This window comes from Aedes aegypti, unplaced genomic scaffold (genome assembly GCF_002204515.2).
Source record: "Aedes aegypti strain LVP_AGWG unplaced genomic scaffold, AaegL5.0 Primary Assembly AGWG_AaegL5_hic_scaff_235_PBJ_arrow, whole genome shotgun sequence".
In the NCBI taxonomy this organism is placed as follows: Eukaryota; Metazoa; Arthropoda; class Insecta; order Diptera; family Culicidae; genus Aedes; species Aedes aegypti.
Genome location: NW_018735883.1, coordinates 27,913 through 46,429, shown reverse-complemented (window position 1 = coordinate 46,429; position 18,517 = coordinate 27,913). Strand labels below are relative to the sequence as shown.

The window sequence follows — 18,517 nt, the reverse complement described above, 5'->3', positions numbered from 1 at the left end:
CTCTACAGTAAGAACTGTTCAATTTATACACCAGACAACTTTGGCCCATTTTTTTTTTGTTTATTCATAAGATCACATGTTTTTATAGCACTGGTGACGGGTGAAGAAGTCTGTAAGTCGCAGACAATATAGACCTATCTGTAAAGATAAGCAACATATTAGAGTTTTAAAGGTATTTGCTCGCCTTACTAGTGATTTTAGTGTTTTATTTTTTGCAAAAAGTGAAGTGTTAAAATTCAATTAATGTTTTTTTTTTTCTTTTAAACATACCTACTCTAATAATCCCTCCCCTAAATTTAATAAAACAGTGTAGATTCAAAGTGAAAAAAGTGAAGTTTCTCAGGAAGTTGTTTGGAAATTTTCAATTTTCGTTGAGGTCTCTTGACATAATATCATCATAATTGTTTTTCAGCTACACCTTTAAGATTTCTTCAAGTAATCTCTCCAAGAATTCCTCTAATGGGGCCTTCCTTAGCCGAGTGGTTAAAGTCCGCGGCTACAAACCAAAGCCATGCTGAAGGTGTCTGGGTTTGAATCTCGGGTGGTCCAGGATATTTTCGTAATGAAAATTTCCTTGACTTCCCTGGGCATAGAGTATCATCGTACCTGCCATACGATATACGAATGCGAAAATGGCAACTTAGGTTACTGTAGTTATCTAGAAGCACCGGTTTTGGCCATAGCTCCAATTGTAGCCATAGTGGATTACACACCATTTTATACAGAAAATTACAGAAAATTTGGCCAGGGTATTTCTAAGTTGGCCACAGTCATAAGAAATAAATGCAATTTGCCAATTGAGGCACCAGAGTTAAGAATGTGGTCAAAACAGGCTTAGCTGCCCTATATTGACAAACTTGATTTTCAATGCGAAAATAAGGGTCATGCTCAGTTTCGATATTTTTCATTCATGATATGGATTGGATGCTTTCATTTGGCGTATTTACAGTACTTGTAGGACTTTCTATACATATTTTCTTGAATGTTTTCTCTTAGGCTGACCAAAACTGCTTTTACCCTAGGTTTATGTCCACCCTTCAAATGTTATTGAAGTTTGAGAGTATGCTTCAAAATTAAAGTTATTTGCACTTACTATTCCATTTTTGACTGAACCTCAGTCAAACATCTGCCATGAGATTTGCAACATGATTTTGTGACATCCCGTTACTGATATTACAAAAATACACAACTTTGCCGAATATACCAATGCTGTGAAACCATCATATCGAAAGATATAATGAACTTATGGTAAAATTTACATAATTTTCGACCATTTTTCTAGGCAAGTTTTCCTGAATCTGCACTTTTCGGTAGCCATATTTAGTATACTTTTATGCCTTATCAGTTAAAGCCTCATGGCAATAGAATGATCGGGTCCCACAGGGCACATTGAATCCAACCATTTTTTGAAGAGCTTGGAATTTCGATCTTAAATAGTTTTTTATTCTTTTGTGTGCTCAGTGCGCAATCATTGAAGTTGGGATACTCTGTATTTGTTATATCACAAATAACATATTGAAACAACACCTTAGTCACACTAAAACTGTTCAATATCAGCATCAAATCGTAGTATCCGACGATCATTCGTTTTCGAGAAAATTTTAAGAACAAATAATATGTATTTTATGATAAAAAGCAAATAAAAATAGAGAATAGAACAAAATATCTGGTCGACCAAATTCCTCTCAGTTTTCAAGCATTTGGTTGTTGTGCCAGCAAAAGTGAACTTACGCCCAAACTTGCTGATACGTGAGAAACCTACCTAGTAAATTCTCAAAAGTAGTATTAATTTAAATAAAAAACCTGATGTTTTTCGATGCAATACTTTAACAGCTTGTGCACATACAGATGTCTTCGACATAGTTGTTTAGTTTTGTGATCTAAAATATTACAGAACAACCCAAGTTTATTGTTTGCACTGTGAGCACAAAAAAGGTCAACATACTATTTGAAGTCAAAATAAAACTACACGCTTGTCAAAAATTGTTGAAATTAATGTGCCTTGTCAGACCCGATCGTTCTATTGCCATGGGGCTTCAGCTGATATAATGAGGCATCAAAGTATACTAAGCAAGGCTGCCGAAAAGTGCCGATTCAGGAGAAACTTGCAAATAAAAATGGTAGAAAATTATATAACTATTACCATAAATTCATTATATCTTTCGATATGATGATTTGGTATATTCGGCAATGTTATGTATTTTTGTAATACTTATATAAAATGTTGTGAACATGTCATGTTCATAAATTTCACATTGAGCATATAAATGGTCAAAGAACTGATATTTATTGTAAAATTGGTTAAATTTGAAACATTAACCGTGAAAACTAAGTCAAAAATATCAAGTATGTTCAGCAAAGTTGTTGAAAATAAAAAGATCTAAAACTTTGCTGAAATAGGGTAACGTATATAACTTGGTGATGCATATAATTTGGACAGGCTGGTCGTTCTATGCTCATTTCCAATGAGATGGTGACAAATCGATGTACGGGAAATCATGTATTTCACTATTAATACACTATGCTACTTATTAATGGTGACCATTATCATAACAATTACAAACTAGCTTCAGAAATATCAAAATTTAAAATTGTATCAACAGAATATCTATGAAACCTACGAATGCAAAAGGATGTACATTTCCAGAACATACATTAAATGCAATAATGACGCTCAAAATTGGCATTCCTGAAAAGTTTGAATGTGGCAATATGATAAAATATGTCTAAAATTGATGCTAAGTTGATCTAAAATCTTAACATGAGTATATAAGGCATAAATCAGATGATGTCCAAAATAGATTATGGTTTTTGTTCAGTTGATATAATTTGGCCATCTGATGAAACACACTGGATTGTCGCATGCATGCATACTTGCAGGCGTATTCCGTGGATCTGATAATATTTAAATTGAATTAAATTATTGATTATCACTAATATACACATCCAATAGGCGAAAAAATGTAGACGTTACATGTGAACTCTAAAAATTATATGATATGACAGTATTTTTAAGAAACCATTGTATAGATAATGAGATAACGCCCCTGTTCAAATTATATTCACATGAGGGTGTCCAAAATGTATATTTGGTGTCCGAAATGTATAACAGACAGGCCGCTAAAAACGCTGTTTTGGAAGCTTGCAGTTTGTAAGCATTTGCTCCCCAGAAACTCAAAGTACAATGACACATTATGCATATAAGTACAATGACACATTATGCATATAAGTAACATCTAATGCAGTTAATCGATCGCCGTTTATAGACATATACTTAGCCTGTCCAAAATACATAATTTACCCTATTGTCGTCCTAAAAATTTCGTTCAAAAAATATGTTTTGCTCGGGTGCTCTATTCAGTTTAATTTAAAATATTTTTTATTAATACTCGGGATGCTAATCCAAAACAATGTCTCGAAGACACTTATAGGCTTAAACGCCTCTAAGAGGTTTTGGCCGTCAATTTTCAGTTTCGTCACACTGTGCGACGATCCTCATTGGTTCATCTACCGAAATTACTACACATACTAAATTGGGCTCCCTGAATACGAATATGCTCGCCAAATTGTACGAATCTTGATAACAAAATCTGTGTTAGAGATATATTTTACGTATCTTCATAAACTTTTTGGCTGACGCCATGTTCAAATACGTATTTAGAACAAGAAGTTTATGGATGATTATCCTTACCACACCGAACACAATTTTGGCATTTCACATTATTTTTTAAAGAAATGAAAGTTCTTTAACACAGAAAACTTTACAACACACAATTCAACAATAGTTAAGACAAACAACATTTATTTCCTACAGGTTATATTGATATTGGTGTACTATTAGTAAGAAATAAAGTCGCATGGTACGGTCCTGAATTTTCATCAGATTTTCGATATACCCTTTTTGTAATCTATGTCAATGTGTCAGAAATATGAAAAAAATAAAAACATTCATGAGCACAAACTGTGTTTATTAACTTTTCAGGAAAATTTAAGTTTTTTTCAACAAAAAATCAAGTCCCGATATCTGTTCAAAAATAACAAACATTCGGTGTACCTTTAAATAAATAATGTTTTATGTTACTCTAAGTAGGTATCTCTTCCTTTTGCATGTTGCGGGTTTTTGAATTATCGCTATTGTGGTTTTGTACATGTTTTGCCACATATTTTATAGACAACTCTAAAAGCCTAATAATTGCCAAAGGAACCATTTTCTCCACGCCTGCTATGGCTCCAAAATGTCAAGGATAAAACCTGTATTAAATTTATTTTAAATTGTCGGTTTATATGAAAATTAACAACAATTTTAGACAAATATTCCATATTGTTTCTTTTGTAAACCTTATGCTCAAGATAATGATCTTTTTGATTTTATGTTAAAGATAAACATAGCTTTACACGCTTGACATTTTTATTAGACCATTATTTACTACTGGAACTGATTTTAACTTCAGGCATGTTTGCAGTTTTACCAGCTTTTCAAAAATTAAATTGTGAGTAGAATGGTACATGAAGATTCAAAATATGTATAAAACCAAATAACAAAGTTGTGCGCTTTACTGAAGGTCATATTTTAAAACTTAGAAATTCACATTCACGCTGCTTGCGCCACATCTAAATCGTAATATTTTCGGCCAAAACTTTAATGTTTCTCATTTTATGTGATTTGTATTCAGAAGTGTGCTCTTCTTTTGCTGAACCTTTGTTTTTAAGAACTTGAGAGAAATAAGCCGCACCCTATCGTGCAGTTTTTGGCTACTTTTGATGCCTCAAAGTATGCACTAGGCGCATTAAGGAGGATGCAATCCATAAAGTTAAGTTATACAAAAAACAATGAATATTATTCGATGAATATTAATGGAATATTTTGCATGTTTTTCGAATTAGATCACAAAAAAGTTTGATAAAACATACTTCAAATTTTATGTAAACATCAATTAAACCAGTGTTTTATACAACTTTGGCGACCTGTAGCTAAAAATTGTGACGTACTGGGACATTTCTGAGATCGGCATCAGATTCACCGACCCCAAATCTACTAGAGATATAATTTAATCCTTGAGACACGCAAAAAGGTCATTTTTGTTACGCTGTGTTACCGTAAAGTACCCATATTTCACGTGCGCTCCTGATTTCGCTCACTGCACTTACATTTGAAACTCAGTCTTCTAAGAGCATCCTTCTGCTCCCAGATTTAAACAAGCATGCTTTGAAATCATCTCAATGCGCGGGATCGTTTTGAATCCTGATTTTTCCAATCTCAGCGTGCGGGATTTATGCAAAGATTCAATCCCACGATTGAATCTCTGTCATTATGCTCATAGTCAATCGATTGAAGGTAAAATGCTCTTCGTATGGAATATTTGAAGTTTCGTAGGGGATTGGGACAAATAAAACCTGACTACCGAACAAGAGACAAAGTAATATGTCAGGCAATGAAATTCAGCAAATAAAAATAGAGTAGAAATGGTATCATACCACTGCAAATTGGAACTACTTGTGGTTATTTTCACTCAAGGAGAAATTAATTTAGACAAAAATTCGAGCGCCGGAGTTTCGTTGAATCCAGAATTGTTTCAACGGAAATTCAATCATTTGCTTGTGATTCATATTTTCAGCTCAAGAGCTCGGAGTCCCGTCTACATGATGATTCATTCCGTCAGGTCAGAATACTACCAAAAATTGTTGCTAGTTTCCAGAAACTGTTCACTGGAAGCAGCTGTGCATCATAAAATCTTTCAGATACATTCCAAATGAGTCCTGTCAGACAAAAGTTTTCATCCGATATTGAATGAAATATCAATGCTTACTCGATTCATTTACGCGGCCAACAATCGATCAAGGATTGAATCCTGGGATTCAATCCTCTCATACACGTGGCATGATTCATTGCATGCCTGGATTTGAACAAAAGGTGCGCGCGGAATTAATCTAGCTCTGATGGTTTTCGATCTTAGCAGCTCTTGGAGTGGGATTTTTTAAAGACTGTTTGAAACATGTTTTGCAAAATATTTTTTTGTTGGCTAGTATTTTGAATAATTCTACTTCAGTTACGGTTCCATAATATGTAATTATATAGTCCAATATGCATCAACAAATATCAATAAAATGTCAGTGAGCGAAATTAGGAGCGTGCGCGAAATATGGTAGCATCAAGATCGAGTAGTGAATCCTACTTAAATAAATAGCTCCTGATCTTCATGAAAAAATATCTTGTGTCGGTTTAAGATAAAACAGCGGTGAAAAGTCACTAGTGCAACTATAGGGGTCGTCTCTTTCGTAAAGATTATTTTTAATAAGCGAGAAATCCAAAGTTTCTCAGGACGTGTCTATAATGTTTGATTTTTTCTTTTGAGCACACGGTTATACTAAATCCACTTTTTATCTAACACCAAACCCGCCCGGATCATAAATTGAACAGTCTTTAGTACGATATGAAATCTCATCGAGATAATGCATTTATTCGCCATGCTGATGATGTTCTATCTACAAATATCAATATCGATCATCGGTTGCAAAATAGCTTATTCGTTATAGGTCTATAAAAAGCTGTTGATCCATATTATATTGTTTCAATTCTGGATTAGGCATATTACACAGTGGTATGTTTTATTCAAGCCATGCATTTCACATTTGGGACTGTGCAATCGATGGAACTGTTTTGTGCGATTTTGCCACACACGTACACACGTGCTCAGCTGTATCAAATAGTGTTTCCTTGGGAAACCAAATTAATTTCAACCCTTTGAATCATGCCATCATTCTATGTGATATTTGAAACATATGTGTAATATTTAACGAAACATAAAACATGTAAAATCATTTAAACTCATATTCTCAGAATCAAAAGTGCTGCAAAGAACCATCAGTAATAATTCCGATTTTCGTTGTCGCTTTCCGCCGTAATTGACCATCACATGAAAATCTTACCACTTTTCTCGGTAGCATTGCCAATGCTTTCGCTAGCCTGCTTGACAAGAGTATCAATTCCGAGCTTTTTCATATCCGCTCTTACTTCTTCAAGAGCTTCTTGACTAGCTTTGAAAGATTCCGATACAAACTCTGTTTCATTCGCTGCCGGTGGCACAGTCTTGTCAGCATTTTCGCTACTGCTCAAAACAGTCGATTCTTTCGCTGTTTCGCGACTTATTGGTGGTTCTTATCAGCAGAACATAAGAAAAAGAAAAGAAATAAATTACGGAAAATATAAACTGAACTAAACTGGTGAAACATACATAAAACATCGTTTATAGTCAATATGTCCTACGTGAAACGTATAGAGCTACTAGACACCGAATTTCAGCAGAAAGAAATAGCTAGATATGATAGGCAATCTACTAATTTAATGGTACATTACCCTCTGTATCTTCACTGACTCCTCGCCTGACAAACTCGTTTTTGTCACCTAGCGTACCCAGATCTCCTGCTTGACATATCAGGGAAACGCGGTAGAAGTAGTTGCGCCAGAAGTTCTCTTCCGTGATGCTGAAAGTGAGTAGAGTAGATTTGATTAGATAATTTTGTCAAAAATGATTATAAAACAGTTACTTCCAAATTATCGTTATTGAAATGTGACAAGGTGCTCAATAGTCTAGCTAGAGATGAATTAAATATTACATATGATATTATTTTGGGAAGTTTACTGAAAAGCTAATACAAATTGAAAACTATGTAATTTTAGATTCACTGTAGATATAACATTATTTTATAATATTTCTAAGTTTAGTGTATTTAGACCTATTAAATGTTAATAAGGAGATGCTTTTGATCCATTTCTCGTTCAATATTATTTTAAAACTAGTAGGTTTAATTGTTGAAAAAATAAGTCAATTACTTACATTTTAGGTACTAGCTCAAATCGCATTTTCTCTAGCTCTTTGTCTTCATTCATGATGGCTAACGCAATGGGATAAGAGACATCATAATCGAATTCAAATTCAACCCCGGCTGGTGGTGCTCGCACAAAGTTTCGACGATCCTGTACACGAGGGAGGCACAGAGCGGAAAAAGTAAATTTAATTAACTGTGTGCTTCTTTAAAACCATAGCCGAATGCTTACCGCTGACAGACTGAGGATTTCTTCTTTGATTTTGGCTTCGTTCGCATGACCGGACCATGGGCAAGCACCTGGACCGCCGCCTCCCTGCTGGTTCTTAATGAATGCTTCCTGCTCTTTGTTGAACTCGCCGAGAATAGTCTAGTGAAAAATGGAAACAAATGAAGCTTTCATCATTCTTCATACTAAACAAACGCTAAATGGTGCAAACTAACATTATCCTTTAGGTGTTTAATTTTATCGCCAGCCTTATTGAACGACGAATACAGGAACGACCCGATCGATTTGGCTCCAGCTGTGACTTTGTGGGTAACTGAAATGGATATTAGCAATTGCAACATCAACATCATCGTGTGTACCAAACTGAGCGGCTATAAAGAAACAACGTGTTTGTTTGTTGACTTGTACCTTGACCAATTTGTCCGGCATTTTCGTCTGTTGGCGTTCCGGGGCCTGTGGCAGGACGAGAATCAGCTCCTCCGGTAGCACTAGCGATGAAAATAAAACATGAAATAAAAACCAAAGTGTTATTTTTCTCTGCCTAGTCAACTTCGGATGCTTTTGGTAATCAGAAAAAACTTTAAAAATAACAAAGTACAATTTCAAATCCTTAAACTTTAGAAACTAGTTTACTTTTGTTATAAAAAATATCTCAAAAAGTTGATTATACGGCAAAAATGCGAAAAAGTTGTGTTCATATTAGAAAGTTGTAATATCTAGGAATAAGATTCGTGTACGATGTGGAGTAATTAGTGTAAAAGTGTGAATATTCAAAACTATTGTGGAACAAGTAAATATCTGTGAATAATCAAAATACTTCGTACAAGTTTACTACAATATGAACCGGAAAAAGCAAAGCTTTTGCAAAAAGTATGGCCCTATTTTAATAAATGGTAAGCAGCATTTTACGATAAGGTATAGAGTTTTATTATGCAGAACAGTTGATTGTATTATTTTGATGTAATTATTTTTCATGATTAGTATAGATTTATAAATCACAGATATTGGACCCTACGATTTCAATTTTCTGCAAATTGCTTTGCATTAGGAATAATCTGTGATGCTCGATTCACCTTAATCATTTCTCTCCTTCCGTTATTACAAAAAAAGAGTAACTTTTCAAACATTCTTTCTGGCGCCGATAATGGATCACTATATATTGATTCATAAGCAAGAAATATAGCACATTTCTTTACTACTACTATCAATATCAACTAAAAACCAGATATCTGCCAAAGAAGAAATTCACAATTTCGGAATTGCCCTCCTTCCCCAGGTCCTGCTACGGAAATAATATTTGTGTTTGTATTAAAAAAAACAATATCCTGTCATTTATACATACTGAACTATTGAGTTATGATAGACCTTGAAAAATTTTTGGAGTCCACCTTACAAACATCTAAACAGAAATCATTTGAAGGTGTAATCACGAAGAATCTGGCAGAAATCTGTTGGGAACCCAGAAGGATTTGTCAAGGGTTCATTCTACGAATCGGTTCTTGGTGTATTTACTAAGCTGTACCTCAAGGTTTTCTAAGATTTTTTGCAAGTAATTAATCTATGAATTCCTCTATAAGACCACTACTGGAACTTTATCAAAAAAAAAAAAAAAATAAATAAATAAATAAATAAATAAATAAAAATACTACATGAATTCTTTAGAGCAATTTGATTTGAGTAGTTTTAGATATTTTCTCAAGAATGTCTTCAAGAAGTGTTTCTTGAGTTTTTTCAAGGAAGTTTACAGACAACTACAGATTATTGGAATTTGTTGAACAAGTTTCCCTATATATTCTGCCAAGTACTAGTTTACAGAATATTCTAAAAATTACTCCAAGTGTTACATGTTAAGGATTCTATGGCAATTCCTATGAAAATTACTGCAGACAATTTATCGGAGAATAAAATCTATAGGTATTCTTCCAGGGCTTCCTGGATAAAAGCTCCAATCTCTTATAGATATTTTGAGCATTCTCAAGAGCTTCTTCAGAAAATAATCCGAGAATTTAACCAGATGTTCCTAGAATCTTGCATTGGTCGTCCGATAGATTTTGCCCACGGTTTCGCGCGTGTTTTCGTCGCTGGAAATTTTTTTTTCCTGTTTTGGAGCGTCTAGCTGGGTAGTGCTTCGTGAAACCCAAGCAGGACAGTTCGGTTTTGCGTCGTCCGATAGATTTTTCCCACGGTTTCGCGCGTGTTTTCGTCGCCGGAGAATTTTTTTCCTGTTTTGGAGCGTCTTGCTGGGGTGAGTATTTGGGAAGGCCCAAGCAAGACGGTTTGTTTTCGGGACGCTAAGAAGTTTTGCTGTCAGTGTCAGTTTTGTGTTCAGTCGAGAATGTATTACCAACTGGTGAGTTCGTTTCATGCTTATGATAACACATTTTTTCTTGAAAGCGTAACTTTTATGTAATATTAAAACAAACTTTGTATGATTCGTCACTACAAGTGTCGGCATTATGCTTTTTTTATACAATTTCAATATACATATATTTTTCTCTTTTTGACATTATTAAAAATTATCTTTTGAATTGTTCGACATTGTGAATGTTGACGTATTTTCTAAAACTTCTACCATATCGAGACAAAATGCACAGTAATACTCATATGTAATTTTCAAACAAACTATGTATGGTTCGTCACTACAAGTGTCGGCATTATTCCTGTTTCATATAATTTAAAATATATACATGTAATTTTCAGTTTTCGTCATTAATAAAAACGTCTTTTTAATTGTTCGACATTATAGATGTTGACGTATTTTTTAAAGCTTCTACCAAAAACTTGTCGAGACCAAAATACAAAACTAGCTTTAAATATAAGCCGCATATTTACCCCTTGTCCATGGATCGCATCACCGACCAGAGGTGACTCCCAGATCTTTTCCTCCCTCACTAATAAACACCCTCCCGTGGTGATTGTGGAGATGCAGAGGTATTCTCGGTCTCTAGAAGCAACAATCATTACACCCTAACATTCCTTCCCCATCCCAACTGGCTGTAAGGACTTGGCCGGCAACGTTATTGATCAATAATATTAGATCTGCTAAAATTGCACTTCGAGAGTAAGCTGAAACTCCCATCCCTTATTCATTTGGATCGTAGTGCAATTCTTACCAGTTCCGATCAATCACGGAGTAGCAATCATTGACATGTACAGTCAGTCTATGCTATGCTATGCTATGCTAGATGTTCCTAGAATCTTGCATTGATTTTCCAGGAATTCATCCTGTGATGTTCCTAGGGAGTATTATCTAAAATTTTTCACACGGTTCCTCTGAGAATGCAAACAGAAATCCTCCCAAAGATACATAAGGCATTATTTCATAGTTTTTTTTTTCTTCATGCTCCCATTTATCTAGGAATATCTGTGAAAATGTGCATATGTAGATTCAAAAAGGATTTTGTCAAAATATCACTTCTTAGGTTCCATAGATTTCTGCAAATGATATTCTTAGAAAAAATATTGGACAAAACTATAGAGGAGTACCGTAAACCCGGGTGAAATTGATCACCGTGACAAACGATTTTTTTTCTTCCTAATGGAGCACAAATATCAATGTAACCTGCGTAACTTGAATTGTGTATTGTGAAGTTTTTTGCGTTAAACAATGCTTATTTATTTATAAACATCCATAGTTTTGACAAACATCTATAAACTTATAATTCTAAACAAAGTTTTGAATATGGTATTAACTTGAAATTTTGTGAGGATGCTTAAAATACATCCCCAAACCAGATTTCATCATCAAAACTCGTACCAATTTGTTCATTCGATTGAAATAATTGAATTTCTGTTAGACATCAGGAAATTACTTAGCTAATAGCATACATTTAGTCGTTTTCTGCGTAATTCTTAAAGTTTAACTTTTTTCTTTAAATATTGTTTTGTTTAGAATACAGCAAGTATATTCGAATCCAGGTAGCTCAAATTCAGTATGTAGAGTTGTTTAAATAATTAACAATAATGACAAGTGACCATAATTACATATGTTAGAAAACTTCGGTACATGAGCCAATGAAGCTCACCGTCGTACTTATTTTCCTACATTCGGTTGCTTGACATTACCAGGTTATAGAAACCAGACAAGAAAAACCGTGAAGAAGGATAAAATCACGGTATCTAAAACAATTTCTGGAGTATCTCTAGATTCAATCTCTATTTTTTTTTGGCAAACTGAAAGAAATTTTTAGGTTCTTGTAGTAGCTGTTGGAGCTAATTCTAAAAAAAATCCTAGAATTTCTTCCAGGAATACAGGCAAAAAACCTTGGTTGAACTGATTTTTAATCTCCAGAGAAATTCCTTATGGAATTAATGGAAAATTGGTTCTGCACCTATCCAAATTACCAGAAGTAATGCCTTATATAATAAACTGAGGAACTCTCAAGAAAATAAATCTGATTTGGGGAAATCTTTTAAGAAAATCTTGAATTGTTTACTGAAAAATAATATAGGCAGTATTTATGGAACAAATATTAAAGGATTTTCAATTGTCATTACTGAAGAAATTTAAGAAGAATTATTTGGTGGCATCTATTGCGAAACTGAATGGTTGTCCCCTTTGAAAATAAAACCTTGAAATATCTTTGGAGTGGGAGGAATCTATAAGATTTATGAATTATCTTGTGTCTGAAAGCAATAAATTCGAAAAAATACATTCTGAAAGAGATCGTTGAACAATGCAAAATACCCGGAGGAAAAATAAAAACCAATCCTGTGAAAATTCCACCAGGAATTCCGCAACAAATTTCTGAGGAATTTGGGAAGGAGCAATACTTCGGGAATATTTTCGGGATGCCTAGAGAAATTCGAGAAGTATTCTTGGAAGAAATGCTGGTGGAATCTATTTTGGGCAATTCTTGGCGGCACTGTATGGAATTTTAATATATAGTGGCCAGGTTTAAATTGCCGGTCCTTATAGTGTAACGTTTCATGCAAAAATTGTACATAGGTAATGATCGTTTTTGCGTTAAATTAATGAATAAACTTTTCAGGTCGCTTAACACACCTCACCCCCATGATGGAAATCGTGGCTGCAAGACGCTATTGAGCTAAATTTCGTTCACGCTCACCAGTACCACTATCAGGAAGAGCTAATCTTTCTGATAGTGGTGTTAGTTGGCGTGGGCGGGCTAAAAAGGGCTCAACAGCAACGTTTCTGAAAAAAAGGCTCAAGACCTCTTGGGCCCTTTTCAAATGTTTATCCAGAGTTATCGACTGCGAACTTACCTCTGTCAATAGAGCATTTTTGCATTCGTATATCTTGTGGAAGGTACGATGATACTATGCCCTGGGAAGTCAAGAAAATTTCAATTGATCCTTGAACAGTTGGGTTTGAAACTGATCATAATGGGTCACCATTAATTAGAATATATACGAAGGTATGAAAGAAGAAGCAATGGATATGTATTAGTAAAAAAGTAGATTAAAAAAACCTCACTAATTTACACGGCTTTCTATGGGAGCTCGCACGCTTGTAGTTGTGAAACATTCTGCATCGTACACGGATGTCCAGCACACTAAATGTCTTCTTCCCCAGCTCATATATATTCGCATTGGATTACCATCACAGAACCCATGACCTTCAGCTTGGTCTTGCTGTGCTTTTACCGCTACGGTTATCAGGGCCTCTTTTCGGTTATTCTACACACTTATATTTCTTCACCGACTTGAACAAAACGGTTTGCAGAGACTCCAACAGTAGAGATTTCTATAATTTTCAGTGCTAAATCTCGGAATTTATTTTATCTGTACATTTCAGGCAATTCAATTTATTCACCGAGATCTTGGAAAATGTAATCAAATTAATCAAGTATGTATTCAATCGTTTCCCCGTTTCTTTCCAGAATGCCAATGTCGAAAGTATCTTAAGCTAACTAAGTAGTCGTGAAAATCTTTCATTCTGTTGGAAGAATTTAACCTTCCAGTCGTCGCGCAGTTTGCCACCGTGAGAACCACCACGCTGCTGTTGTGAGCGAAAAGCGTGGTTTTTTCAACAGTGTTGTACAAAATACAACAGCGCGACGACTGAAGTGTTAACTATATTTCACGTTTCAAAGTAAAATTGGATTAAACGAGTTTATTATTTATGAGAGTTGTGAGAGAAGGGATGAAAATTTGAAACGTTATCGAAATATATACTCGTTTGTCTTATCAAATTCACTTCTTTTGTAGAAGGATATATCGTTCTAAATACTGTTGAGAGATTTGCAATATCCTAAAAGCTAGCTCATTAACCCTTTAACGCTCATGATGTCTGTAAATCACTACCACTTTTCGACGAATGAAACATAAACTAATTCACGTCGATATTGTACCGTGTGTATTGGATTAATATTATAAGTTTATCAGAAGAGTCATACAATTTACTTGATGATTTAATTGAGTAACCATTGTTAAACAATTAAATAACTTTCGATTTATAATCAAAAGCATACCTTCAAATTTTATCATGCAGTCAGCCAGTTCAATATCTTGATGATGAAAGTTTTTAAAACATCAACGATGGAGTGAGATTCTTCACAGGCCTAGTCTTCACCATTCGCCCATATCAATTGATAGAATGGTTTCATACCTGAAGCATTGGAGACTTAAACATATTTTAGAAGAAAAAAACGGCTCATTCTGGAGAGTCGTGAAGGGGCCTACCTTAGTCGAGTGGTTAGAGTCCGCGGCTACAAAGCAAAGCCATGCTAAAGGTGTCTGAGTTCGGTTCCTGGTCAGTCCAGGATCTTTTCGTAATGAAAATTTCGTAAATAAAATAACTGAACAAAAATGATGTTTTTCAGTAGTGTTAAACACGCTGCTGGGAAAGTCGAGCAAACCTGCGGGGCAAGATGGGCACTCCCTTAATTAACATTGATTTTTTTTTTAACTATCAAAGGTTTCTCATTGATACGCATTGTATATACTGCAACTGCATCAAGCTAAACATTTTAAATTTTGTTTGAGCAAAAAATTATTGAATCATTTCACAGTGTGGAGATATAAATGCATTATCAATTTTGTTTTACTAGAAATGGCTCAATTTATTAATACAAGCTAACCAACATATGTAATGAAGCTAAAGCATCTAGTCCATGTAATGTTAAGCGTATTTGATTGTTTTTGCGAAAAAAGATCTCACTTCCATAAGGTGTGCTCATCTTGCTCCGACTTGTAATAAATATCTAAATCAAGTAAGGTATCGTAATCCGGAGTCAAATTGATCACTGGGGCGAATTTGATCAGGTCGGTACCAAAATGCATTTCCTCCCAAGGATGTTGAAGGTTTCGTTGGCACCACAGACATTCCATGTATTCTAGTTTATAGATATCTAATGATGATTTTGAACTATTTCATTTTTGTTAGGGTCAATTTTGCATAGAAATATTCGCACATTTTGAAGGTATAAGAAATACAGTTGGAAATGTCGGTGCTAAACAATCCACTGGTACTATGCCAACATGTCAACTTTAAGTGTTTAAAATGTTGTGTAAGCTTTAGTATGAACTACTGCACTCATTTTTGATATCGTACAGCATAGCAAGTATAGTTTTTTGCTCATAAAACCGTTTATTCTCAAATATTATGCTTATTTAAAGGAAAATTGCCTACATTTAGACGTATCAGGCAGATTTCCAAAGTTTAATTTTGCAATAAAATTGTCAAATACTCGAGTTGTAAGAATTTTGACATCATTTTCAGATTCAGGAGACCCAAATTTAGTAGAAAGTGACATTTTATTTTTTTGAGATTAAATCTATTTTTATGATATGTTAAATATTATTTTATGAAAAGTCGATAACATAAACTGATAAAGATTAATGAAGCACTGATTTTGTCGAAATTTATCTGACAATATTTAAATTCCAAAGGATAACACAAAAAAAATGCAAAATAGTGATCAATTTGCCCCCGGATTACGGAACTGTATTTTTTTCAATGATTTTTTCCTTTATATACTAAAAGATTACACAAAGTCTTGAAATGTTGGCTGAGAATCAGAAATTTGGTCAAAATATTGTTATACGAGTCTTATTTTGTTCTGGTCATTTGTTATAATAAAAAAGTTATGATAATTTACTAATATTTTCAAATTCATATTATTTTCAATAAATTTTATAAAAGATAGTAGTTAGATGCACCTTAATTCAACAGTGTATATTCCAATAGTGAAGGTACTAAGCATGATTCAACTTATTTGATTACTCAAAATTCAAGAAGTGCACTTAATGACGGGGTTGGTGGTCTAATGGCTACCGCTTCTGCTTCATATGCAGAAGGTCATGGGTTCAATCCCAGGCCCGTCCCTTTCCTCGTACTTTGTAGTTGTATATCTCTCACTTGCTTCTATCTTCCATTCTAAATCTATCACACTCAAACTATTCATAGCAAACGCTAGAACCAGAGACGGACTAGAAACCGTTTCCCTAACGCTTCCTACTTCCACGCGCACGCCTTTCTTACGCCTGATACATAGGCAGTCTGCTAACCACAAAAGCAAACCTCTCTGCCATGCCTTTCCCCCAATCCATACACTCCCGCATGAACTGACGTGGATGCAGTGGAATAATACGGTCTACGTGGGAGTCAGTTCAATGCATCATCAATTCCTCCCCCTTCCCCTCATTGGTCTGCATTCTGACGTGGCAGGTGCCATTGTTGCCTAAAAATAGAAGATCACCAGCACTTATACACTGAGGATGCCTGTTAGTCCCAAGCAGTCATTCGGTTGGTTCCTTGTGTAAGTGCAGCTGATCTGGCGATACTGGAGTGCATCCACGGGCGGCCAATCAAGCTCAAGCAAGCTCAAGCTCAAGCTCAAAATTCAAGAAGTGCACTTAATGTACACATTATTGTTGTAACGGGAAGTAATGACCATTAGCTTATTGAGAAAAATGATTTCATCGCAGGAACCAACGGCATGTCAGTAAAAAAAAATACCTCCACTATTGGTACACTGTTCCTTTAGCTGAGGTATATTTTTAATTTGTGTCCCTATAATTGCGGTATCCGTTGTTTTCTTATGGGATCCTCCATTATAGGAACACATTACCGCAACTATTGGTACAAGTGAGTTAAGTTTAAGCAGTTTTGTTGTATTTTATCAATGTTGAAGCTATTTAAACGATATTTTAACTATTTCTTGTATCAACAAGTCAATACGTCGAATGGCAGTGTCCGTTCTGTAGTTAACACAATGGAATCAGCTAAAATTGCACTACCGCAACTATAGGAGCACCAGCAACTAATGGATCATTCACCCTAACGATATTAAAAAAAATAATTTGATCAGTCTCAAAATTGAGGGGTAATCATTTTCTCATCTTGCCCCAGGTGGCAATTTTGCCTCATCCTCCTCTATTTATCTAGACAATAATCTTATTAAAAATATACCGAACGAGTAGGAGAGACGCGTATCCGAAAAAAATGGTAACCTATGGCTTAGACTTCACTAAAAAACTCCCGCAGAAATTGAAGTAATGCATATAATAATTACTGACAAAACTTGAGAAGGGATGTCCTAAAAAACAAATGTAATGCTTACAGAAATTCCATTTGTCTGAGAAATTATTGCAAGTTTCTAGGGTATTCCATGCATATCTGGGCAATACAAATGGAATTTAAAAAATTCGTAAAATCAATGTAGAAATTTTGTAACTTTTTCAATTTTTTTTTTTAATTTTTTAATGCAAGTTTAGTTAACTAATATATACATATACAACAAAACATTTGCAACTTTTTCGATTTTTCGTACATAGTAATCAATTTTAATTGATTTGAATGAAATGGTTTCAGTACGTTAAAATTGAAGTTATATCTACTTCAATTTTAACACATATGCTTGAACGATTTTTTCAATTACTAGTTCAAAAGAAATAATTGTTTGATTAAAATGAAATTTTTGACGAAAAGTTATAATATATTTATTTGAAAATAAGAAAGCTTTACACAAAAACTGTCTTCAGCATATTTGTTCATCTTGCTTTGCGTTATTGTTTTTCTACTCGTGATTGGAAGAATCGCTCCAACATTTATGTTGAAATTCAAGTAATGTCTGACGTGCTGCGAATAGTTCATTAAAATCGGTTTAATAATAACTAAGATCTCAGGCTCCGAATTTGACCATTTTGTATGAAAAATCGAAAAAGTTGCAAATGTTTTGTCCAATACTGTGTGCATTGTTATGTTTTTGTGCACAAGGTAAGTTCAAAATTCAAAACACAAATCAAGTGCCTTCAGCAACGTGTAAAATTGGTATAAAATATTACAATAACATTCATTCATTCAACAAATACGCAAAAATGAAAATATTTTTTTTTATCGAGTGATAACTTTTTCACACTGTATTAACAAATCTATAATAAATCTGGCTCTCACGTTCTAAGACTATTTTGAAACAAGTATTAATCACGAAATGATTCATAAGAAACCCGATTCAGAACAAGTCTTTTATTTCGATTTTTGAACACTTGGATGACGAC

The 18,517-nt window shown here is 34.3% G+C and overlaps 1 protein-coding gene across 5 annotated transcripts in view; it reads right to left on the bottom strand.

The window, feature by feature from the left end:
* The window catches only part of LOC5568671 (synapse-associated protein of 47 kDa), a 44,287-nt gene that overhangs the window by 12,805 nt on the left and 12,965 nt on the right, over positions 1 to 18,517 (bottom strand). For 4 of the 5 annotated variants that reach the window (XM_021856786.1, XM_021856788.1, XM_021856787.1 and 1 more), the window contains 6 exons: positions 8,462 to 8,541; positions 8,269 to 8,366; positions 8,057 to 8,194; positions 7,836 to 7,975; positions 7,355 to 7,482; positions 6,928 to 7,155 (listed from right to left, as the gene is read on the bottom strand). In XM_021856786.1, the coding sequence (XP_021712478.1) occupies positions 6,928 to 7,155; positions 7,355 to 7,482; positions 7,836 to 7,975; positions 8,057 to 8,194; positions 8,269 to 8,366; positions 8,462 to 8,541 (812 nt within the window). The remainder of the gene's footprint in view (positions 1 to 6,927; positions 7,156 to 7,354; positions 7,483 to 7,835; positions 7,976 to 8,056; positions 8,195 to 8,268; positions 8,367 to 8,461; positions 8,542 to 18,517) is intronic. The other variant, XM_021856790.1, reaches the window with a different exon arrangement.